This window comes from Ruditapes philippinarum, unplaced genomic scaffold, assembly GCF_026571515.1.
Source record: "Ruditapes philippinarum isolate M1 unplaced genomic scaffold, ASM2657151v2 ctg5296_1_1_1_1, whole genome shotgun sequence".
Taxonomy (NCBI): domain Eukaryota; kingdom Metazoa; phylum Mollusca; class Bivalvia; order Venerida; family Veneridae; genus Ruditapes; species Ruditapes philippinarum.
In genome coordinates this window covers 252,535-278,886 of record NW_026857573.1, presented here as the reverse complement: position 1 = coordinate 278,886, position 26,352 = coordinate 252,535, and the positions used below count along the sequence as shown (strand labels likewise).

Below are 26,352 nucleotides of genomic sequence, written 5' to 3'. Positions count from 1 at the left end.
TTTTTTTGGTTACTAAATATTTATAGTGTTTTTGTTACCAATGAATGATGACATTTAGAAGGTAATTCACTCTCATATTTTATATTTCCCTACTGATTGATATGGCCGTCTATTTCATGTTACCCATGTCCTTTGTGAACACTGGAAACTAAGAGAGTTTACAGCTGTCTAGATTCATGCCCCCCCCCCCCCCCCTTATGTTTTATATATAAGGCAGTTGCAATATAGCAAGTAGAAATATTTGTAGTTGTTTTTGGTTACTAAATATTTATAGTGTTTTTGTTACCAAAAGCACTTGGCAATGTTAATATTAATGATGACATTTAGAAGGTAATTCACTCTCATATTTTATATTTCCCTACTGATTGATATGGCCGTCTATTTCATGTTACCCATGTCTTTTGTGAAACTGGAAACTAAGAGAGTTTACAGCTGTCTAGATTCATGTTAAAATAATTTAACTCCAATTTTCAAGATCAAGGATTAATCAGGGGGAGGGGTGAAACTCAAACAAATTTACACAGGCTATTGATAATTGAACTTAAATGTTATAAGTGTGCTGAAAGGTTACTGGGCATTGTGCTGAACATTCAAAATTAATTCAGTTGAAACAAATGTTTTTTATTAATGAGTGCTTGATGACTAAAGCAAATAGTATTATATATTTACATATATGAATAAAGCTATAGTAATATACTTACCTTACTAACTTTCAATTAAATAAGATTTACATGTATGAGAAATATACATTCAGTTTCCATTTACTTCAGTTTGTTTGATTCAGTCATCGAATTCAGCACTGGCCCGGTGGCCCATGGCGAGTGGAAATTAGTTTCGGCCAGAGTAAATTTTAAGAAAATTTAGTTCATTTACTTCAGTTTGTTTGATTCAGTCATTGAATTTAGCACTGGCCCAGTGGCCCATGGCAAGTGAAAATTAGTTTCGGCCAGTGTAAATTTTAAGAAAATTTAGTTAAATATATATAGGATAAATGCAAAACCGGACTTTGGACCAGTAATTTCAAAATCTTAAATTCAATGACTGTTGATTTCTCCATATTTGTAACCTCACCAATAATGGTTCACAAAATTGGTATAAGCTACACATATAGTAATATTTTGATACTGGAAGGTATATTTCTCAGGAATGATGGATATATACAACTATCTGTCCTTCCAAAAAATGTGTGCTGTTTGATTAAAAATTAAAATAATTTTTAGGTTGATGCATAGATGATGCTCTGAAAGAGTCTGCGATGAACAATTAGACGCAAAAAAAAAAAGATGCCAAAACTTAAAAAGAAATCAAAACTTATGATAAGAAAGGATGACAAGTTCAGGAAACAGGCAAGTCTTGGTTAATTTAATTATGAGTGTATATAATAGTGTCTCTTAAAGAGGAAATATTGCAATTGTTGATTGACATGTTGCTGTTATGAAACAAGTAATGACTTGTACAACACTGCAGAGTATTTTCCTTCTTACTATGTTGTCCATTAAAGACATTATTAACTTAACAAAATATACACATGTAAAACTACATTTTCATTTACTTTCATCCGATTATTTTTACACTGTGAACGATGCCTTTATTTCACTACTGTGATACTAAATGCGTAATAAGTCTATTCATGTTTGATATATATAATAGTTATTATTTTATGAAAATTCATACTGTTTAATACTATTACAGGTCTGTTCTGAAACAAGCTGTCCATTTGGTGCGGATTATCATAGACTTGACAGTTCACTTCAACAGCCATGTAAACCAGTGCCAATGGATATTCACTTGGTTAAACCAGTTATACAAGTATGTTGTTTAAAGATTACATTTAACCAGATTTTATTCAAAAGTAATATATTTCCAATATTTCAAATATAACTTGCCTATTGTGTAAGTATGGTGATATAATTCAATATCAGAAAATGCAATGGTGGCTTCCTTTGACAAATGGTTAAGGACAGTTGAATAACTTGAATTTAAATCTCTCGCCTCTCACAGTTGTGGTTTTAAATGCCATTGTGGTCTTCAGATTTCATTTTATGATTCTACTCGGGTACCTGCTTGTGCTTCAATGATGCATGGAGGGACACCAGAGATCTCTCTGTGCTAGTAAAGCTGGCATGTTGCCTTATGGTCTTTCCAGTGTTGGTATCACTTAATACCCAACAATAGCAACACAGTATGATAACATCTGTATCACAGATGATTTTTAAAGTTTTTATAAGAAGATATTGAGCCTAATTATAGTCTTTGATACCAGTTATGATATTAATTTGCATGTTACAGACGTTTAACCTCTCCACTGTTGTTTACAGGTTCATTCTGAAACCACCTGTCCATCTGATGCTTCCAATATTCAATGTCACACACCAGAGCTTGGACATGATGAGCCAAATTATTCTTCTCAACAAGGAGATCTAATTCCCCATGATTATATTTTCCATGGATTAAATCCAGACAGTGTTCTCCAAGGATCTATTGACATTACAGTTATGGATTATTTCTCTGCTCTCTTAAAAGCTCAATTTGGACAAATACATGGACTGATTCCACCTTCTGTAATATATCAACAGGAGCTGTTAAATGAACAGCCGTATGAGCAACAACTAGTTCCAGAAGACAGGGATGCTATCCAAATACACTTCCTAAATGACCATTATGTTGTAAGTTCAAAATCTGACCAAACAATCACTATCATTGACTCACTCAGAAACTTGGATCGAATTAGATTGCTCACACCACAGCTGTCCCTTGTATATCGTCATGCAAGGAAAATGAACATTAACTATGTTGTGCCACAAAGTCAAGGTGCTTCTGTCGATTGTGGAGCTTTTGCTGCAGCAAATGCATATTTTGTCTTGAAAGGCAAGTCTCCTTGTCACTTAACTTTGAACCAGTGTAGTTTAAGACCACACTTGAAGTTATGCTTGCAAACTCAATTTATTTCGGACTTCCCTTTGACAACTCGTACTTTTGGCAGCACATTTCTGGATAAATACTTGGAGGATCAAGCATATAGACAGAAAAAGAGACATATTAATTCAATCTCTACAGGCTTGAAACATGAAAGAGAAAATGACAGAAATAAAAACAAAAAGGTGTGTACCTAATGATAATAATAAAGAAATTCCACTAGGAAAAAATGAAAAAGACAATTTCACCACTAAACAAAAAAAGTGTGAATCAAGAAGAAAGATTAAGGAGAAATGAAAAAAAAGCACTAGCTAAAAAGATAAAAAGAGAAGATATTGGAGAACGAAAGAAAAGAAATGAAAGAGAAGCATTGGCACAGAGAAAAAAGAGAAGTGATCCTGAAGTGAGAAGAAAAAGGAATGAAAGGGAAGTACTGATGAAGAGAAAAAAAAGGGAAGATTCAGAGGTGCAGAAAAAGACAAATGAAAGGGAAACATTAGCAAGGAGACAAAAAAGGAAAGATCCTGAAATACGAAGGCAACGAAATGAACGAGAAACACCAGTACAGAGGAAAAAAAGGGAAGATTCTGAAGTGAGAAAGCAACGAAATGAAAGGGAAACACCAGCACAGAGGAAAAAAAGGGAAAATTCTGAAATAAGAAAGGAACGAAATGAAAGAGAAACACTAGCACAGAGGAAAAATAGAGAACATTCTAAAGTAAGAAAGCAGCGAAATGAAAGAGAAACACCAGCACAGAGGAAAAAAAGGGAAGATTCTGAAGTAAGAAAACAGCGAAATGAAAGAGAAACACCAGCTCAGAGGAAAAAAAGGGAAGATTCTGAAGTAAGAAAGCACCGAAATGAAAAAGAAACACCAGCACAGAGGAAAAAACGGGAAGATTCTGAAGTAAGAAAGCAACGAAATGTAAAAGAAGCACTTGCAAAAAGAGAGAAAAGGCAACCTTCAGGAAATTTGGATAAAGCTTTAGACAATTTCAAAACTGACATACAAAATGGTCCAACATTTGTTTGCACTGTCTGTAATAGGATGCTTTATCGTACATCACTAAGAAGATATAACTGTGATAATTATGACAGAGACATGTTAAACTGTAATACAAACAAGAAATCATATGATGGTGTAGAATATATTTGTACATTATGTCACAATGCACTTAAACATGACAGATTGCCATCAATTGCAATAAAGAACAATATGGAGTTAAGTGAAGTTCCATACGAAATTGAACAGCTCAATTCACTTGAAACTGTATTTATTTCAAGACGAATACCTTTCATGAAATTGTTAGCTTTACCGCGTGGAAAACAAAAAGCTGTACATGGCTGTGTGGTAAATGTCCCAATAGAACCTGATCAATTAGTATCCGTCTTGCCAAGAGTACCATCTGCTGATTCATTTATTAAAGTTAAACTCAAAAGAAAACTGAAATACAGAGGACATTCATATAACAGTACAATCAGACCCAGTAAGATAATTGATGCCCTTGTCTTATTAAAAAATCAACTTCAAAATCCACTTTATGAAGACGTTCTATTAAATGAAAATTGGATTGAAGACAGCTCTAATGAAGATTCTGATTTATGGGATTCTCTGGTACCAGCTAATCAATCCGTAAATAGTCATGACAACAAAGAACAATTAACGGAATCAGAGGAAGAGACAGACAAAGAGGATGAACATGAAGACAATAGATCAAAACTAAGTGGCATCCCTTTTGACACATGCATACAACCAAAAGATATTGTAAATGAAAGTGTTCTTAGCATTGCACCTGGGGAGGGGAAAAGACCAGTCAGTTTTGCACAAGATAAATATGCAGAAGAATTGTCTTTCCCACAACTATTTCCTACTGGTAAATTTGGTTTCTCCCATGAACGTCCTACCAAGTTGTCTATGAAGAAGTACTTTCAAGCTAGACTTTTAAACTGTGATGGTCGCTTTTCTAAAAACATTGATTATATATTCTATGCACAATATAGGGTTGAAGCCAAAGAAGTATATGACAGTATAAGTCTGAGTCTCCGAAAAGGGAAACAACAACATATTACTGCTGGTGAACTAAGTACTAAGGTTCAAGAATTGGTCCGTACAGACTTGGGAATACACTTTATGCAGAAAATTCGTGGTTCTCCAGCATTCTTTAACAAAATGTTTTATGACTTGCTTGGTATGATAAGACAGTTAGGACCCTGTACCTTATTCTTGACACTTTCAGCAGCTGACCTGAAATGGATAGATACAATTTCAGTTATTGCAAAGCGCCAGGGCAAACAACTGAGAAATGAAGATATTCAAAACTTGTCGTGGGAAGAGAAATGTCAATACCTTCGTTCTGACCCAGTAACTGCTGCAAGACATTTTAACAACCGTGTCAGCATGTTCTTCAAACACATCCTACTTAACAAAAGAATCAATCCTCTTGGAGAAGTCACTGACTATAAGTATCGGATAGAATTTCAACAGCGTGGTTCTCCACACCTTCATATGTTAGTTTGGATAAAAGATGCCCCTGTTATTGGAACAAGCACAGAATCTGATGTCATACAATACATTGACCGTACAATATCTTGTGAACTGCCAGAAAATGACCCTGATCTTCGTGACTTAATAGGTCTTGTACAGAAACACACACATTCTGTTGCTTGTCGAAAACATGGGAAAACATGTCGCTTTTGCTTTCCCCGTCCACCATTGGATGAGACATTAATATTCATGCCTTTAGAGAACCCACCATCAAATGCCATGCAAGAAGTCTATTCCACCGCTTTGACCTCTGTCTTTGAACAGCTTAAAGTTGTAGAAGAGTTTAATACACTGCAAGAAATACTGGACAAAGCTAAGGTGACAAAACAACTTTACCTAAATGCTTTACACTGGATAAAAACCAGAGGTGGCCAGCCAGCTGTCCTGTTAAAACGAAAACCTGTTTCTGTCAATATCAATAACTACAATCCCACTTTAATAAGAGCTTGGGAAGCAAATATAGATGTACAGTTTGTGACTAATGTATATTCATGTGTTATGTATCTTGCATCCTATGTGTCTAAGCCGGAAAAGACTCTCGGAGATGTACTACGGGCTGTTAGTGAAAGTTCTCAACACCTTGGTATTAAACAATCCATGAGAAATGTTGCAAACAAGTTTCTTACACACCGGGAAGTGAGCGCTCAGGAAGCTGTATATCGCTTATTATCACTACCACTGACACAGGGATCAAGAGAAGTGCTGTTTGTTGCAACAGACATGCCTGAAGACCGTACTCGACTTTTTAAGTCTTTAGAAGTACTACAAAGAATGGATGAGGATGATGAAGATGTTTATCAAACCAATCTCCTTGACAGGTATTCTGCCCGACCAGACAATTTGGAAGATATATGCCTAGCAGACTTTGCTACAAATTACAAAACATCCTATAAACCTGCACCAGATGATATAGATCATGAACAAGATCCTGAACAGAAAGAGCCTGAACAGAAAGCTGCCAGAATTACATTAAAAGGTAATCTTGGATTTATGATCAAAAGACACAAACCTGCCATCATCCGGACTCATCAATGGTCAGTCAAAAAGAAACCGGAACATTATTATCATGCCCAGTTACTACTTTATTTACCATGGAGAAATGAAACAAATGATTTGCTAATGGAAACCTACCAAGAGAAATACAAATTGACAAATGACATTATTCAACAAAACAAGAAGTTGTATGAACATAATGCAGATGAGCTGTCTAATGTATTAGAGGAGATAGAAGAAAATGGGTTTCCTGATGACCACTGGGTAACAGTCGCACCAGAAACAGAACAGGCTAGAATGGAAGAAGCCATAGAAGGTCCAGACATAGAACCATCAGTTCATGATGCATATGATACAGACAGCCACAATACTACAACAGATGCAAATGTTGTACCACATGAATACATTCCATCAACAGAAGATGTAAGTAACAATGAATGGAAAAGTATGATTCTGGCTTTGAATGACACTCAGTATCAACTTCATCAGTTTATAGTCACTTGGGCAAACTCTATGCTAATCTCACATACAGGTAAAAAGCCAAACCCATTTCACATCTTCCTAACTGGAGGGGCTGGTGTAGGAAAAAGTTTCCTGGTCAGAACTATAGTACAAACTGTGAAACGCCTCTTTCAGAGAGATAACCAGATTGAGGATGTCCATGTGTTGGTATGTGCACCAACTGGAGCAGCTGCTTATCAAATTGCTGGACACACATGTCACTCTCTTTTCCAGTTACCAGTTGGAACAAAAAGTGATGAGGATTATATTCCTCTCAGCAGGGAGCGTTTAGCAAGTATGAAAGAATCAGTTGGTGATGTGAAATTGATAGTTATAGACGAAATATCCATGGTTGGTGCTGACATGCTACTTACCATACATAGAAGATTATGTGACATCATGGGAAATGATAAACCATTTGGAGGAGTGTCAATATTAGCCGTTGGAGACTTGCTACAATTACCACCTGTTTTGAAAAAGTCAGTCTATAGTGTGCCTTCAGATAAAATGGCTGCAATATATGGATCACTTTGGACAACTTACTTTCAAATTATAGAACTTACAGAAATCCAGCGCCAGAAAAATGATGTTGTATTTGCACAGCTATTAAACAGAGTACGCATTGGTGAACACACTGATGAAGACATGAAACTCCTCCAGTCAAAAATCGTTTCTGTTTCATCTGAACACTATCCGCTATTCAGCACTCATATGTTCATAAGTAATTCATTAAAGAATGATCATAACTTACAAATGCTTCAAAAAGAAGTCACACAAGTATTTACATTCAAAGCAATTGACACAAAGAAAGATGGACAAACAAAGCAAATTGAACAGGTGTCATTTCAAGCAGATGCTGGTGGAATGCAAGCAGAATTAAAGATTGGCATAAGTGCCAGAGTAGTGCTTACTACAAATATAGATGTGTCTGATGGTCTTGTAAATTCTGCAGCTGGAAAAGTCACTGGATTTATTCCTAGCTGGAATTCAAACTTACATACGGACCAATTTAAGCCAAAATATGTGCTTGTGGAATTTGACGATGATCGTGTTGGCAGAAAAGCACGTGCTAGCTCAAGAGGTATGATTCCAGGACATATAAGTACATCTACTCCAATTCCTACCGTTGAAGTGCCTGTCTACCTATCAAAAAGGTCTTCAAAAATAACTTGTAAACGTATTCAGTTCCCTCTATCTCTTGCCTGGGGTGTGACCATACATAAAGAGCAAGGAAAGACTGAATCTACCGCTGTGATCTGTTCGAGTGGCACATTTCGTAGTGGACAATTCTATACAGCCATCAGCAGGTTACAAAGCCTTGCTGGTCTGTATTTTATTGGTGAAATTTCAAAATCAGATGTCAAGACAAATCAATTATCTCTAAAAGAAGTAGTTCGTATGAAGGAAACCTGTCCATTCAAACCACCTGTTCCTGTGACTTTGAATGCAACTATGACAGTTTATTTAAAACTCCAATTGTTTAACATAAACTCATTTAAGCCACATGTTGAGTGCTACCAGAAAGACCCTTCCATACTGAGATATCATGTTATCTGTTTCCAGGAGTCCTGGCTTACACAAGACGATTATGTTCCAGACTTCCCGAATTTTCATTGTATCAGACAGGACAACTCTCAAAGTGTACAAAACCATAGACGTGGTGGTTTATTAGTCTTCATTCATGAACACTTTAAATTACTTAAACAGTACCTGACTCAAGATGTTACTGTAGAGCATCTGCTAGTTCTACTGGAAAACAAACAAGACACAAATCAACGAATCATGATTCTCTCGTTATACAAGAATCCCAAACTTCCTGTTAAAGATTTTCTTCCACAATTTGAAACATTGCTTCAAAAAATGGAGCAAAACATACCATCATTTGTCATGGGAGATTTTAACATTGACATTAACAAACCTACTCAAGCAGCAAAAGACTTAATAAAGCTTGCTCATCGATATGGATTTCATCAACTTGTCAAAACTGCCACACATCGTAAAGGTGGACTTCTTGACCTGATTTTTACTAACAGATACACACAAGAATCAGATACTGACATTATTCCAACATACTACAGTGATCATTTTATTGTCTCCCATTCGATACCATTTAAAATATTGCAGTAAACATTTTCAAACATAGTAGAGGTCGTTTGCTCTTCAATATGGATTTCATCAACACATCGGGAAAGTGAATTCAGGACACGATATTTACAAATTGATTAAAAAGTAAAAGAAATTTCTTATTAATTTAACCGATTCTTTGGACTTACTGTGAGAAAAATACATAAACAAAACAGCTTGCAAATGACAATTCACAGAGATCAAAATATAGGCAAATGTAACAATGATTTCCACAAACTACTGTTTTTCTCTTTTTCTCTTGTGTTAAACAATTTCACCAAAGTGTGCGACATTGAAAATTTACCATTCTTGGCAAAAACTATGACTATGAATGTGTTCTAAAATCAAATGGTGATATGAGCAGCTCAAGAAGTGATATGAACATTTGGCATAAATACAGTACCCCTCGAACCATTAAGGATATGAGCAGCTCAAGAAGTGATATGAACATTTGACATAAATAGTGTACCCCTCAAACCGTTAGTGATATGAGCAGCTCAAGAAGTGATATGAACATTTGACATAAATAGTGTACCCCTCAAACCATAAGTGATATGAGCAGCTCAAGAAGTGATATGAACATTTGACATAAATAGTGTACCACTCAAACCATTAAGGATATGAGCAGCTCAATAAGTGATATGAACATTGGACATAAATAGTGTACCACTCCAACCATTAGTGATATGAGCAGCTCAAGAAGTGCTATGAACATTTGACATAAATAGTGTACCACTCCAACCATTAATAAGGATATGAGCAGCTCAAGAAGTGATATGAACATTTGACATAAATAGTGTACCCCTCAAACCATTAGTGATATGAGCAGCTCAAGAAGTGCTATGAACATTTGACATAAATAGTGTACCACTCCAACCATTAATAAGGATATGAGCAGCTCAAGAAGTGATATGAACATTTGACATAAATAGTGTACCACTCGAACCATTAAGGATATGAGCAGCTCAAGAAGTGATATGAACATTTGACATAAATACTGTACCACTCGAACCATTAAGGATATGAGCAGCTCAATAAGTGATATGAACATTTGACATAAATAGTGTACCACTCGAACCATTAAGGACAGTGATAAATTTTAGCAGAAAGGAATCTACTCCATTTTGGTTTGTATTAATGATAATAATATGATAATAATAATAAGTTAGATAAATTTTAAGGCTTGAATCAGTTTTCTTTATCTGGAGTTATACAATTTTATAACAATGGTTTCCAGCAAAAAACTACACTTAGGAATGACATATTGTAATCAAACTTGGTATTTAGCAAGCTAATATGTGAAGACCAGGCACTATTGCTTTTGTTCCCCCTGGGGTCAAGGTCACTTTTACTAACCCCAGAAAATGTTCTTTCACAAATATAATTTTGTCAACAATGAGTTATTGTCATCAAACTTGCTATTTAGCGACATTATGTTGGAACCCTGGTTAAATGCATTTGGACCTGACTGTCAAGCGTAACTGTTTATAAACATTTTAATACGGTTTTGCACACTAGACACTAGAGTTTAGAATGAGATATTATTATCCAAATTAGCATAAAACAAGCTTTCTTGAAGACACAGTTGATGTTGCAATTCTTTGTACTCATTTTAATCTTCATAAATTATAGTTCAACTTCAAACTATTGTTCACACCACTTATTTTTCAAAATTAATGGTTGCTTGTGGGGGTATTAATCACCTTCAGTGATAGCTCTAGTTAATCTTGCCAACAACATTTGTTTTATATATAGCCAAAAGCAGCGGCGACATTATGTCGTGGGAGTGTAGGAGAATGTGATTTACCGGAGTTTTGTAAAGGTGATGATCCAGTATGTCCGGCAGACGTATTTCTACAAGATGGCGTGGACTGCTACAATGGACAGGTTAGTTTATAAATATACATGCGATTATTTGGGTTTTATTTTGAATGTTATTTATGTAAGCTTGATTGTGAATAAACTTTGTAGCTTGTTAATACTATTCTTGAATCCGCACCGTGGACTTAACCAGTACTGGTATCATTTGAGGAAGCTACTGTTGAAAGGTTTTCATTATTAACAGTTTGCTGATCCATATGATCCATTGAAATGGTGTTAAAATTGGTTGCATTTTCAGCCTGTAAATTAAAATGCTCCCCTTAACCATTGGCCCAATAGGTTGTCTTTGTCGGCACATCTTTTGCTTCAGATAAAAATGAAAACCCTGCTGTTGGGCTTGAACCCATGATCCTTGCATTTACCTGCATTTACCTTAACCACATATCTCACTTTAACTTTTAATTGATTTCCCTTGATATAACAATAGACAGTTTCCAATTTCAAAGTCAGACAAGTTCATTATAAAAGGGTTTAGTTATGATAATTGCTGATTGGATTGGTACTTCAAAATCATTATTATTCATTGGGCACTAATTTTAGTTGTTTTCGTGGCTAGGTCAATCCACAAATTTAAGATCAAACAAAAATTCATTTTTTCTGCTGTAAGATAATTTTGCATCACATTATTTGCATTTTACCTTTTGGAATAATAAATAGTCCACAAATTTAAGTACCCACGAAAATATTTTTTGTGACAAAATTTACCACAAAATTTCATGTCCACCAAATTAAGTGAATTCACAGTATATTGGTTTTTGTATTACCATGTATGTTTTGTACATTTCAGTCATATTGTTACAATGGTCAATGTAAGACTCACACTGGTCAGTGTAAGTTACTATGGGGAAGTACTGGTAGAGTCTCGGACCCTGTCTGCTTCCGGCATCTCAACTCTAACGGTAGCAAACATGGTAACTGCGGATATAACTGGACAATGTCTACGTACAAACCTTGCCAGAGAGAGTATGTGATTGTTTTATATCTTTCTTCTACATGTGATATTTTACATTACAGTTATGTTGTATCATATTTTACATGACATTTGTGTAATAGAATATGTTTTACATGACATTTACATAATATGATATTTTACATGTCAATTATGTTAATGTGTGCTTTTTTGTTCTGACGAAAGATAATGTGGTTTTTCCATTACTACAATGTTAATTGGTATTTTGAATTTTAGAATTGTCTTGGGATAGTTTGCATAATCAAAATGTTATGTGGTAATCAATATGACAGAATGTTATGTGATATATACAGAAATTTATTGTGTAATCTTACATTACAGAAATGTTATGTGATATATAACATAGGAGAAATGCTATTTGATATATATATATATCATTATAGAAATATATGTGATATCTTTCATGTGATATCGTACATTAACAGATATGTTATGTGATATATAACATAAGAGAAATGTTATATGATATATATATAATTACAGAAATATATGTGATATCTGTCATGTGATATCTTACATTTACAGATATGTTATGTGATATATTTCCTTACAGAAATATAATTTGATACATTACATTACAGAAATGTTATGTGATATCTTACATTACAGAAATGTTATGTGATATCTTACATTACATAAATGTTACATTATAATATATATTTTGATACATTACATTAAAGAAATGTTATGTGATACATTTCATTACAGAAATGATATGTGATATCTTACATTACAGAAATGTTATGTGATATCTTACATTACAGAAATGTTATGTGATATCTTACATTACAGAAATGTTATGTGATATCTTACATTACAGAAATGTTATGTGATATCTTACATTACAGAAATGTTATGTGATATATTACATTACAGAAATGTTATGTGCGGATTGTTACACTGTGTTCACCAGAATGAGAAGTTGATGTTTTGGAAGGACAATCTCGCTAAAGCCACACCAGCGACTTTTTTGACAATAGGACCACAGACTTATGTGTGTAGAGGTGCTGTACTTGATGTTGGCCTTGATATGCCGGATCCTGGCATGGTCCCAGATGGTGCCAAGTGTGATGACAGAAAGGTAATCTTTTACATTAGTTTTATTGGGATGTGCAAGTATTTCTGTCAGGGTAATAGCAATGTTGTTTGTTTTTCTGTAGCAGTGGTTTTAAAAACGTGTATATGATTTTGTAATTGGTATAGATGTTTAGCTACCTTGGGAAACTTCTTGATTTCTTTTTCTTGATATTGCTTAGTAATAAATATATGATTTGATGTAGTATGTAGAAGAGCTTTATGTTAGTTTAAGGTTATCTGCCAGTGACAACTGCTTTCCTGGCAGGAATGTGGTGGCCTAGTGATTAAAGTTTTTGCCTCTCAACACAGTGTTTGTAAGTTCGAACCCTTCTGTGGTCACGCCTAAGTTTCATCAAATGACATTGGTGCTGGTTAGTTCGACGAAGCAGATTCGAAAATGATAAACATTTGTTGCAAGGATGTATTTCACAATCAAGTATAGTACATGTTTAAACAAAACAAACTTAACAACTGCTTCTGAACCTACAAAATTTATTAATTTCTTAATATTCTTTTTTTCTCACTAGATCTGTGTAGATCGAAAGTGCACTGCCTTGAGTAGCCTCAATTTCTTGGGTTGTCCCGGCGGATGTTCAGATAGAGGGGTGTGTAACAGTAAGGGACACTGCCATTGTGAGGAAGGTTGGGGCGGTGGTGATTGCGATGAATCTGGTAATGGTGGCAGTGTGGACAGTGGTCCTATCAAAATAAATGGTATGTTTATACTCAATCAAATTAAAACCACGAAACAAGTGATAGACTTATAAATCTTTATTTTTGGCATAACTGGCTAAGAAACATCAGACCAAATGAATGATTATATGATAAATATAACTAAAACTGGAAATAAGACATAATACATGTTAAAACCATTAAGTCTGGTGTAGTCCGAGCCAGTATGCCTCCTTCTTTCTTGGTATTGGCTTACGAGCCACAGTGGTCCTATCAAAATAAATGGTATGTTAATGGTAATTTTACACCTGGGAAATCTATTTGTCATGCCAGTCACTGACAGTTAAACCAGTGTTTGAATCTGTATCCAAAGAGACTTCAGCAATATCAATAAAGGAAACCATTCTACTTTTCAAGTTCAACACTTTTAAGCCTAAATTAATTGTTTCATAAGACCACCTATTCACAGAGACAAGATTTTGTTCATTTTCAAAAGCTAGTTTTTTGGGCTGTACAATTGATGATTTATTAGATTTTGTCTAAATGTACATAAATATCATTAAAGGACAATCTGAGAGCCATTTGTTTTTCCATGAAATGTGAGATGTTAATATAAAACAAGGTGTACATACAGTGCAGCTCTCAAAATTGAACAAAATAAAAATTTAAATTACAAATGTAGTTAATGAGCACTCAAAATTGAAGAAAATAAAGTTTTAAGTAAGTTAATGCTGTACATGTAACATTTTGAAAATTGAAATGTCATACTTCCTGGAAAAAATCTTTTTCAGGCACTTTAAATAAACAGCTTTATTCAGTGTTTAGCAGTGCAAGAGTAAAGAATATTTGCATTGACAGTAATTTATTATTGTTATAAAACCAACATTATGCGTTTGCGACTAGCATGGATCCAGACCAGCCTGCGCATCCGCGCAGTCTGATCAGGATCCATGCTGTTCGCTTACAAACCCTTTAACAAGTAGAGAAACTGATAGCGAACAGCATGGATCCTGATCAGACTGCGCAGATGCGCAGGCTGGTCTGGATTCATGCTGGTGGCAAACGCACTATGTTGGTTTTGTCGTGACGCGGCTCATTTATATTTCAGATGATAAGAGTCTGATGATTGGATTGTTAGTATTTTTCTTGCTCGTACTGCCCATTATTGGTCTACTCGCATTCATAGCTTACTATTTCCGTGCCACACTTCTGGTTTTGTGGAATGACAGATTCAACTTGAAATACAAGTAAGTTGCTCCGGTTGTTATCATCTATTTGTACAACAAATTATAACCTGTTTGTAGCGTAATAAACATTGCATTGCTTTCTTCAATTAAGTTCTAGTAACATTTATGACCAGTCTATGCCATCAACAGTCTGTATTTCTATATTTGATATAAGTAAGTCAGGGTATAAATATGAACTTAGAGCAGAGCAAGTTTGATATGATAAGTCTGAGTATAAATATGAACTTAGAGCAGGGCAAGTTTGATATGATAAGTCGGGCTATAAATATGAACTTAGAGCAGGGCAAGTTTGATATGATAAGTTGGGGTATGAATATGAACTTAGAGTAGGGAAAGTTTGATATGATAAGTCGGGGTATGAATATGAACTTAGAGCAGGGCTAGTTTGATATGATAAGTCAGGGTATGAATATGAACTTAGAGCAGAGCAAGTTTGATATAATAAGTCAGGGTATGAATATGAACTTAGAGCAGAGCAAGTTTGATATGATAAGTCAGGGTATGAATATGAACTTAGAGCAGAGCAAGTTTGATATGATAAGTCAGGGTATGAATATGAACTTAGAGCAGAGCAAGTTTGATATAATAAGTCAGGGTATGAATATGAACTTAGAGCAGAGCAAGTTTGATATAATAAGTCAGGGTATGAATATGATCTTAGAGCAGGGCAAGTTTGATGTAATAAGTGGGGGTATGTATATCAACTTAGAGCAGAGCAAGTTTGATATAATAAGTCAGGGTATGAATATGAACATAGAGCAGGGCAAGTCCATTCATCAGGGTATAAGTTAAATATGCTACTGTGTAGTGATGGTAAAGTGGTTAATGTGACTGCCTCTCAACCCATGGGTTAAGGGTTTGAGCCCTACCAGGTCCACAACCATGTTGTGTCATAATGACATGTGCACTGGTTATTCCCAGGAAATTGACTTGAAAGTGGTTCAGATAAGCTCTGAACTTGGAGGTAAAATGAATATGTTTTAACTTAATCTGCTCAGTTTATAATACTGAGACTGAACAATATATTTGTATTTTACTATCTCGGAACACTTGTGACATGAAACAAAATACATATTACGACATGAAGTGAATGTTTTTCCTCAAGAAAATGTTGTGTTTTATTGGACACATCTTTCTTGAACTTTAAATGCTAGCAGCACTACTGACTTGCCTATGCAATTACCTTTCATATAAAGTAACTGCTTATAAGTGAACTCTGACCAGACTGTTTTTTACTATTGACTGCTTTATTTTAATCTTTTGATTACGTTATCCCTCACATGTACAGGTCACCGTTACATAATTCGGAAGGGTAAAAGGTTATATAATGAACTAGATTTAAAATACTAATAATGAGAAAAGTGGAACAAAACAATCAACCAAAAAACACTTGATGATTAGTTTTAAGATTGGTTAACTCAATATAACTAAAGTTTTAATCCTGGCTGTAAGAAGGGAATAAGAAGTAAAATGATTGTTATAATTTTCAGGAATCAGAAGCGACCTCTGCGACCGGCCCGACCTCCGCCAAAGAGAGATCACTCACCAGTAAGACAACCACCAAAGTATAAGCCACCTGCAGATACAAAACCTCTCAGACCCCAGCCGGCAAGACCACAGCAACCAAACCTCAATAATAACCGTACTGGAATATCTGTCAATGTATCGAACCCTGTACTGACTGGTACCACTCACGGCAATACAAAATCTCATGTGAAACCCAGTCCGGTTCCCGCTCACAAACCTGCAGTACCAAAACCACCGCAGAAACCTTACAAAGGAGCTAGTAACCAGTCTGAAATAAAAACCGCTGTAAATAATGAAACTCCGCCTACAGAGAGTAAATCAAGATTTGCTCCGATATTTAAAATACCAAGTTTTTCAAAGAGTGATAAGCAAGGATCGCAGAACGTAAAACCAGATGTGGAAAAGGCAGAGGAGGCTCCTGTTGCAAATATTGTAAAGAAGAGAGAATTAACGAGGAACATTTCGAGCCCAGTATTGATAAGTACAACAGACAGGAGGTCTAAACATCTTGTAAAACTAGAAAATTTAAATTTAGCGCAATCTCACGAAGATGTAGATACTCCACCACCGCCGGTGCCTCCTAAAGTCAGTCTTGGAAACGAATATGAAAATACAACAAGTAGAAGACACCGTCCTTTACCGCCACGTCCCATGTCGATGCCTGAAAGTGAATGTGGTGATGATATAGATACAGGGACGAAGGAAAGTCGGAAATCTGCAGTCATGGCAACCAATTCTCCCAGAATGCCACAGCAACCACCCCCGCCACCAGTCAAACCAAATGTTGATAATACTAGGAGAATGCTTGAGGAGGAACTATCAAAATTAGATGACATTAATGTTGAAATACCGAGAGACAGTCCTGACAGACAACTTCCAAACATTTCATCAAGTCCATCAAAACCTAAAAATGTCAAACCCAAACCACGTGCTACAGTCTCAAAGAGTGCAGATACAAAAGTTTCATTACATCCCAAAACCCCTGCAAATAAAACTAAATCTGACACAAAACCCAGTCCTACAAGCTGGAGTACAAATGAAAAACCTATTTTTAACCCAAAAGCCAGACCAGGTCTTTCATCAAAGAAAACAGGCAGTGGAGGCCAAGTAAATCAGCAAAAAAGCTTAAAACCCAGTGAGCCAGCTAGGAAACCTTCCACAGAATCGCTGGAAGATGATCCAAACGCTGGTGCCGCAAGTGTTGCAGGACTTGCAGAAAGGTTCGAAGTGCAAAAGAAACCTTTAATCAGTGATAGAAATGTGAAAAGAACTCAGTTTCAAGGTGGTGCGAAAGCTCCTATGACTCCACCCAAACCAAGATCAGGAGCAAAACAAATCAGAAGTGTTGATGTATAAAACTACACATTGTTTTGTTCGGGTTTTTTGTTTTGTTTTTGTTTCCAAACAATATACATATATATATAAGCTCATGTTCTTAAGGCTAAAAATTCGGTTGATATACTTTAAGTTGATTCTTGTTAAAAATGGTCCAGTGTCAATTTATTTCAAAATGATAACGGGAAATCCTGTATAATGAATGGAGGCAACTGTATAATCTGAAAAAGATTATGTATCTTTAATATTTTTTTTTTTTACAAATTATGGTTACAAATTTGATAAAAAAAGGACTTGATTGACAACTAGAAATTACAAAAATTTATTCTCATATCTTAGTATTGTCCATTAATGAAAAATAATCACAAATAGCCAAAATTGCTGAAAGTTTTGTATTCATGTTTGCAATTCAAATCTCTCTAAACAGTGCTGACATAAGACGACCTTGAAAGACATACAGAGGGCATTTATAATTTATACACATGATCATGTTATTCACATATGTATTTAATCAAAGAAATGAAAACCTGTATGAAAGTGGAACAAAAATAAAGTGGTAATACTCTATATATTGATTTAGATACTAAAACATGAGTGAGATATAAATGTATGTAATATCTCACTGTTTAAAACTGAGTGAAATATAGAATATTTGAGCTGTGTCACAACAAAACCAACATAGTGCGTTTGCGACCAGCATGGATCCAGACCAGCCTGTGCATCCGCGCAGTCTGATCAGGATCCATGCTGTCTTGCTTACCAACTCTATTACAAGTAGAGAAAGTGATAGCGAACAGCATGGATCCTGATCAGACTGCGCGGATGCGCAGGCTGGTCTGGATCCATGCTGGTCGCAAGCACACTATGTTGGTTTTGTCGTGACGCGGCTCATTTATTCCCGTGCTATACATTAAAAGGCATTAAAAAGTAAATTGCACAATGTTCAACATATAAATGAGATATAAGTAATATTTCACTGTTTAACAGTGAGTGAAATGTAGAATGTTTATTCCTATTCTATACACTCAAAGGCATTAAAGAAAATTGCACAAATGTACAAAGATTTTCATGACATCATTTAGTTAAGCATCATTTAGCATCATTTTTCATAATGTTTGATTACATTGTAGTTATAATGCAAAAACTATAGAATGTGGTGGAAGATAAAAAGAAAACTTGTTTGTTTTTGAATGTATATCGATGAATGTATAGCGATGACTGTATATCAAATATATCTCACCTTATTGTGAGAATATATTTTTATATTTTCATTTGAGCTGTGGAAAGCTTTTAAAAGTTCTCTCTTCCTAGTGAGATATATTTCATATTACATGAATCTAGAAAAAACATGCATCCTCTATGTATTATCAATATTAAAGTGAATTGGACTATAATAGGCACATTTTTAGGTATTTCAAATATTGATAAAAAAAAAATAGAAATATATCACTTGGACATTCTTATAAGATAATGCTTGAAAAAATGGTTCACAAAGTTCTTAGTGATTTTTTTTTTTTTTTTTATGATAAATAATAATATTTTGCTCCAGAACAGTTTATTATCTGCCATATAAATATAATGTAATATAGGATCATGTATCTCACAGTTGCAAACAATATCCATAAACAATTCTGTCATGGTTTGATTTAATGTCTAATACTAAACATTTACAACATAATTATCTGTTGTATTACAGACCCTTCATTATAGACCAATTCACTTTAATGATATATCAACATTGAGCATTTGTATAATTTCAATACGCCTCGGACATTGACAGCCCTACTTCCATATTATCTTAATCTCTTGAATGCCAGTATATATACATATTTACGTTTTATATGTAAAAGTTGATTTTTCACTTTGAAATCAGATTAGTGTTTATCATGCTCTTTCCTGTATAACATACTCTGTTACTATTACCGTATATCAGTATAAAGATTGGTCAACCCTTATGCATTCTGGGATAATTCTCGTCTGCTAGATGCCATCTGTTTAATTTTTGGATTTTATTTGAAAATAATTTTAATTTATCTTTTAAAATAACAAATTCTAAAGCATGGCTGTCAATCAGCTTGGTGATTCCTGACAAGAACATTGGGTACTCAACGTCGGAACTTGACGTCTGAGGAACTCGACTTTAGGTCTGGAACCAAACTACTTAGACTATTGTGGGTACTTCCTGCAGGCAGAAGTTTAATTAGTTTAAATAAAGTATTGTCTTGTTCAAACAATAATTTTTTGTCAAAGAATAATAATCCCATTTCATAAGTTACATTTTGCTATGGATGTGTCCTTTTTTTCTTTTTTGTAAAAATCCTTTTTAAAGTAGATTCATGTACATGTATTAGATTAAATGTGTAAAATTCTTTAGATATATAGATATTTATTACAGTCAGACAACACATGTCTTGTGAATTGTACCACAGTTGGTTTTATTTAGCCCTTAAAGGTCCCATTTTACTCTTAGAAATCTTATATTATGCTCTTTTTTTAAGGCCTTAACAAAAATTTAAAAGGTCAGTAGATATGCAATTTTTAGCTTAAATATTTTTGACATACTTTTTATTACAGACTTTCTTCGTCTGTTAACAGAAGAGAATATTCCAGTCTTAGATGTCTTTCAGTTTCCTTACTTGAAAATGAATTATAACAGAGAAATGTGCTTACAAAACTGGGAAAATATCACTTTAGTCACATTTTTAGTCACTTCAAATGCTAAAAATAGTAATTTGAAAAAAAGAAAAAAAAATCATATTCAAGGGCAGATAACTAAAAGATGAAGTTGGTAACCCCCATTTTTTTAGCTTAAAATGTATCTGTTACAATACTCTAAGATTATGTAAAGTTTAGATAAATTCTATTATCCTGCCTATATGTTTATATGAAAGCTTAAACATATGCCTTAAAACTGAATTGGGCAATATTTATAAGAATCTTAATTTTATGTCAATTACTTATTAGGTACGATTAAGCTTGAAAGAATGACATTGTATTTAATGTTACCTAAACTGGAGAGATATAATACTACACCCAGATATCTGCTGTGATATATTGTGTAAATCATGTATCATAATTACTCGCCTATAGGTCTGACCATACTATAAGTTGGGGGTACGAATTTTACATTGAAATAATCGACAGCGTAAAATTTTATGTATTTTTATGATCCACTAAATAGAGTGAGAATTTTACATTGAAATCATTGAGAGTTGTTTGAACTGTCAATTATAATTTTATGTATTTTTATTATCCACTTTCTATTATCCACTAACGCTGTCAAAAAAATGGGTGAAAAAAGTCTTATAGGCGAGTAAATATGGATAATATAAACACTTTATCTTGCCTACTTATGTTCATATATGTTTTGTGTTCATATTGTTTTCATTTTTCATTGTTGTATGAAGTGACACAGATTGTCAAATTTCAAAAATATTTTTTTAACCTTCTGGAACCAAAAATGATTAGTCTAGAGTAAAGAATATTGTCGCAATTTTATTTGTTTACCATATGTTAACTACCTTTCTATTGAAACAATTCAGTTAAACGTTAGTAATACCTGGGCAATTACATATTCTCGCAAGTCATACTGAGTAAGGTATATATATATTTATATGTCTTTATTGTAAATCTTAAACAAATATATTTATTCCTGTCATAAGCCCCTTTATCTATTCTCAGGACAACTTCTTTATTTATCTCAAGTTCTAAAATCATGTACAATATTTATTGGTCCTGTTATTTTTAGCTCGACTATACGAAGTATATGGAGAGCTGTCCTACTCGCCCCGGCGTCCGCGTCCGCGTCCAGATTTTAGATTAAAGTTTTGGTGCAGTAAAATATTTTTCACTATAACTTTGTCATTTCTTAAGGTATCAACTTCAAACTTCAAATATATGTTCCTTATCATCAACCACATCTTATGTGAGAAGGTTCATAACTCTAGCACCAATATTTTCAGATTTATCTCCCCTTGAACTTAGAATTTTCCTTAAAAAATACTATTTTTTACTGATACTTCTTTATTTCTTAAGGGATCAACCTCATACTTCAAATATATGTACCTTATCATCATCCCCATCTTATGTGACAAGGTTCATAACTCTAGCACCAATATTTTCAGATTTATCTCCCCTTGAACTTAGAATTTTCCTCAAAAAATAATATTTCTTACTGTTTCTTCTTTATTTCTTAAGGGATCAACCTCATACTTCAAATATATGTACCTTATCGTCATCCCCATCTTATGTGACAAGGTTCATAACTCTAGCACCAATATTTTCAGATTTATCTCCCTTTGAACTTAGAATTTTCCATAAAAAATATTATTTTTTACTGTAACTTATTTATTTCTGAAGGGATCAACTTCATACTTCAATTATATTTACGTTATCATCATCCACATCTTATGTGACAAGGTTCATAACTCTAGCACCAATATTGCAAGAATTATCTCCCCATAAACTTAGATTTATTTACTAGAAAAATGTTATTTTTTATTTTAACTTTTTTATTTTTAAAGGTATCTACCTCAAACTTCAAATACTTATTCCTTATCATCAATTACATTTTATGTGACAATGTCCATAACTCTTGAAGCAATATTTACAGATTTATCTCTCTTTGAACTTAGGATTTTCTTTAAGAAATATAATAACTTCTTTATTTTTTAAGGTATCTACTTCAAACTTCAAATATATATTTCTTATCATTACACAAATGTTGTGTGGCAAGGTCCATAACTCTAGCATGACTATTTCTAGAATTATTCCCCTTGATCTTGGAATTTATGTTAACAAATGTTATTTTTTACTGTAACTTAATACATAATTATACATAATTGATTTTTCTTTCATAGTTTTGTCCTCCTTACTGCGTCCAGTATTTCATTAGTCGAGCTTCGCTGTCTCCTGTGACAGCTCTTGTTGTTTTATAACCTTAAAAATTCAACGTGAGATGCCACCAGTAAAGTCGGGTGAGCCTGAGTGTCTGTAGAATCTGACCATTTCTATTGTTTCATGTTCTAATACAGAATCCCTTGAAGCACTAATGGACTCCTCCAAAATATAAAAGACAAGTCCAATACATAACTTTAACAAAGAAAATGTTTTAGATAATTAGAAAGAGACCAGCAAACTATGAAGGATTTATTGTGATAAAAGAAGTTGATTGGCAAATGTTGCTGATGTTAACCCTTGTGCACTTAAGTTTAATTGATTTGATCATTAATTTTGTATGATATAATGATAAAACTTTATAAAACGGATGAATTTGTTAATAGTTCATCATTATATTTTCAAACATAATGATCCTAAATAGAAAAATTTTCAAAGGTAATACTTTATCAGTGGAACCAAAGGCTATAAGTGCTAGGCATGGATAGCACAAGCCAAAACAGACTCAATGGTCAAGGCACTGTAACAATGACCTCTTGAAAAGGTCAAGGTCAAAAAAATTACTACTGAGTCATACCAATTTATATTTTGCTTTCTGTCTGGTCATATTTGTCCATGTGATACTTGAATTATATGTGAGAATATGTACCAGTGTATGTTAAAAAATATTTTTTTAATAGTTAAAATACATAGTTGCCGTAAGGTAGCTTTAAGTGCCATACCATATCTGTACATTAATTTGACATAAAAGATATAATCACCTGGTGTTTTTTTCTAGTAAAGTATTATTGTTCTACAAAATAGTAGTAAAATGTAATCTGCAATAGAATAGTATAGATATAGATGAAGTATATCAAGTTATATTGATGTATTCATCAGATCACGTATAGTTTTGCCGATTATTCCAGCTATACATATAATCTAATTTTTATTATGATACTCATGTGAACTCTGTATGTTTTTAGCCTTTTGTTCAAACACTGTAGCTGTAGGAAAATATTTGATGCAAAATTAGACACCATTTTTAATGTCATTGTTGAAGATATTGTAATATATAATTTGCAACAGAATTTGTATAATAATTATGGTAATCATTTATTTACAAAAACCAAATGTAATGTTTTCCTTACAAGTTTGCTTGTTTTATGCAACGGATTTTAAATTTTTTATGTTTGCAGTTTATGACAAAATAAAACATTTTTTCACATTTTATAAGTAAGAATCAATAGAGTTTATTTATATGACAGTTGGTTTCTTTTTTAATTGAAATAAATATTTAGTTTTTACATTTTTTTTAACAAATACATTCTGCCATATAAGAATTGACAATGTTGACAAAACAGGGATGAAGTGCAATACATGTATATTATAAACCTTTGACAATTTTTATTCTTAAAAGAAAAAACAAATAATTTTATTTTACTTTATTTGTTCATTTTTGTGTAATTTTACTTTTTTTGTTTTTCAAAAAAAGAACTTATCTCTTGTCTTATTACCTGTATGAAGATTGAAATAATGAAAAAAGTACAATACTTATGAGGGTTTTTTTTCATTCTGATAATTATGTTTACCAGTAACTGAAGTCAGTACAATATGAATAGAATATAAGTTTGTTTTCTTTGATACACAGTCCTTTGTTTGTGACCCTTTGTATTCCCAGGTATAAGATACAAACTTGTGCATTCATACATTTTGCTGCTTAGTCTGTAATTTTTATTCCTTCATTAATCATGATTATTGACATCAGCAATACAGCAAACCAGTAAAATCTCCCAGTTTTTTAGGGGGTGGGGGAATGCAGATGTTTTATTTAAAAAACAATTTTTTATAGATGTACTGTATAGATTTGTTTTGTGATTTAAGTATGATTCAGTAGCATTGAAAAAATTAATGGATCTCTGTAATGAGTTTTAATATATCAAATTGTAAGATTTTTACAATACTTTTGTCTTTGAACTACCGGTATAAGTTTGAGTAGTAGTAGGATGTTTATGGCTGTAAGATGGAAAAAAACAACAGCAATTTTGTCCTGGAATGTCTTTTTCGTTTCATGCAATCAAATTACTACATCTCCTGATCTGGTTTGTTTTCACTTGTACATTATCACTGGCAAAACTGTGTAATAAGTCAGTGCAGCCTGTAATTCAATAGATTTTTTTCCCCGTTTTCCAATTCAGTTACTTTTTTGTTTGTTCTTTAATATTTTATTTGGGTATCTTTTTTAATCATAGACTCAAAATCTAGCTGATGGACTGATTTTTAGAATGTTGCTCTTAGATATATTGCTACTACATGTATTTATATCTTTTGTTTTCATCTACAAATTTATAATTAGCTACAAAATCATATACAAAACTTGCCTATATTCCAAAAATCCTTATAAATCATGATCTACAAAATCTTCAGAAATTTGTCAAACTTAATTTTGTTATTCATATGTAATAATTTTGTGTATTTAATAATATTTCTGTTCCAAAATGTGTTATGTTATAGCAGTGTATTTATGCTCATTTATCTTGTATTTGTTTATACATTATTTACAAGAATAAAGTTATGTGTATTTATTATTGTTATGTTGTTATTATCTACATGCAACTCACCAAAATTTATTCTCTTACAATTCAAATTCTTTAGTGGTCAACAAATGTAGGAGACCAGATTTCCAATACAGATTATATAGGCAAACAAGGGCAACATTGTCACAAAATATGCCCATCACAAAAGCTTTTGACATAGATGTAGGCATTATAGATATGCATATACCGGTAGGAGATATGCATTGGGCATTATCCGAACAATATCTGGATATTTAATTATCTCTAGTGACCTTGCAAATATTAATCCAAATTACACATCACACTTGTAGTCATGACAGTTATCATTTGTGTATAAATGATGACCAATTGGTCCCTGTACACATCTTCTGTTTTATCTTAACTTTGACCTCTCTATGTGACCTCAACTTTTGGTAGCAGGGACCTGGATTATGCACGCAATACTTAGCCTCACAATGGTGAACCTTTGTGCAAATCCCCTAATGAATGTAGTTTTTCTCCAAACGAGCATTTTTCAATCACCTGTGTGACCTTGACCTGGTTCATGCACATGACACTGCTTCTCATAGTGGTGAACATTTCTATAGTTTCATTAAAACCCTTCAGTAAGTGTAGGGGATATGCTCTGGATAAAATCTCTACATTTTGTCATCTTTGGTGACCTTGCTATTAACCTAAATTACACGTTTTACACCCGTAGTCATAAAATGATAACTGAATGGTCCAAATACACTTTTATCTGAACTTTGACCCAATGTGTGACCTTTACCTCGGCTGCAGGGACCTGAATTTTGCATGTGACACAATGGTGAACATTTGAGCTATATTGAAAATCCCTCAATGCATGTAGAAGACTTGCTCCGGACAAGCGTTTTTCAATGACCTCCAAGTTTGACTTTGACCTAGAGACCTGGTTCATGAACAGGACACTGCTTCTCATAGTTGTTTCCTTAAAATCCCTCCATGCATGACAGATTTCACACCCGTAGTTATGATTCTGACCATTTGTGTTTTAATCCCTCAATAAATGAGGACTAAATGGTTGGAATACACAATTTCTTATTTTTACTTTTTCCCTTGTGTGACCTTGACCGCAGGAACCTGTATTTTGCA

At 33.6% G+C, this 26,352-nt stretch overlaps 2 protein-coding genes across 2 annotated transcripts in view; both read left to right on the top strand.

Annotated features, from left to right (window-relative positions):
* The window catches only part of LOC132750192 (disintegrin and metalloproteinase domain-containing protein 12-like), an 80,731-nt gene extending 55,483 nt beyond the window's left edge, over positions 1-25,248 (top strand). The window contains exons 14-19 of the mRNA XM_060740137.1: positions 10,835-10,966; positions 11,748-11,923; positions 12,807-13,011; positions 13,535-13,721; positions 14,788-14,926; positions 16,417-25,248. Coding sequence (XP_060596120.1) covers positions 10,835-10,966; positions 11,748-11,923; positions 12,807-13,011; positions 13,535-13,721; positions 14,788-14,926; positions 16,417-17,809 — 2,232 coding nt within the window. The 3' untranslated portion in view covers positions 17,810-25,248. The remainder of the gene's footprint in view (positions 1-10,834; positions 10,967-11,747; positions 11,924-12,806; positions 13,012-13,534; positions 13,722-14,787; positions 14,927-16,416) is intronic.
* LOC132750210 (uncharacterized) lies at positions 1,689-9,326 on the top strand. Its single transcript, XM_060740154.1, has 2 exons — positions 1,689-1,809; positions 2,319-9,326. The coding sequence occupies exon 2, from the start codon at positions 3,146-3,148 to the stop codon at positions 9,080-9,082; it is 5,937 nt and encodes a 1,978-aa protein (XP_060596137.1). The 5' UTR covers positions 1,689-1,809; positions 2,319-3,145; the 3' UTR covers positions 9,083-9,326.
* Positions 25,249-26,352: the final 1,104 nt, after the last annotated feature.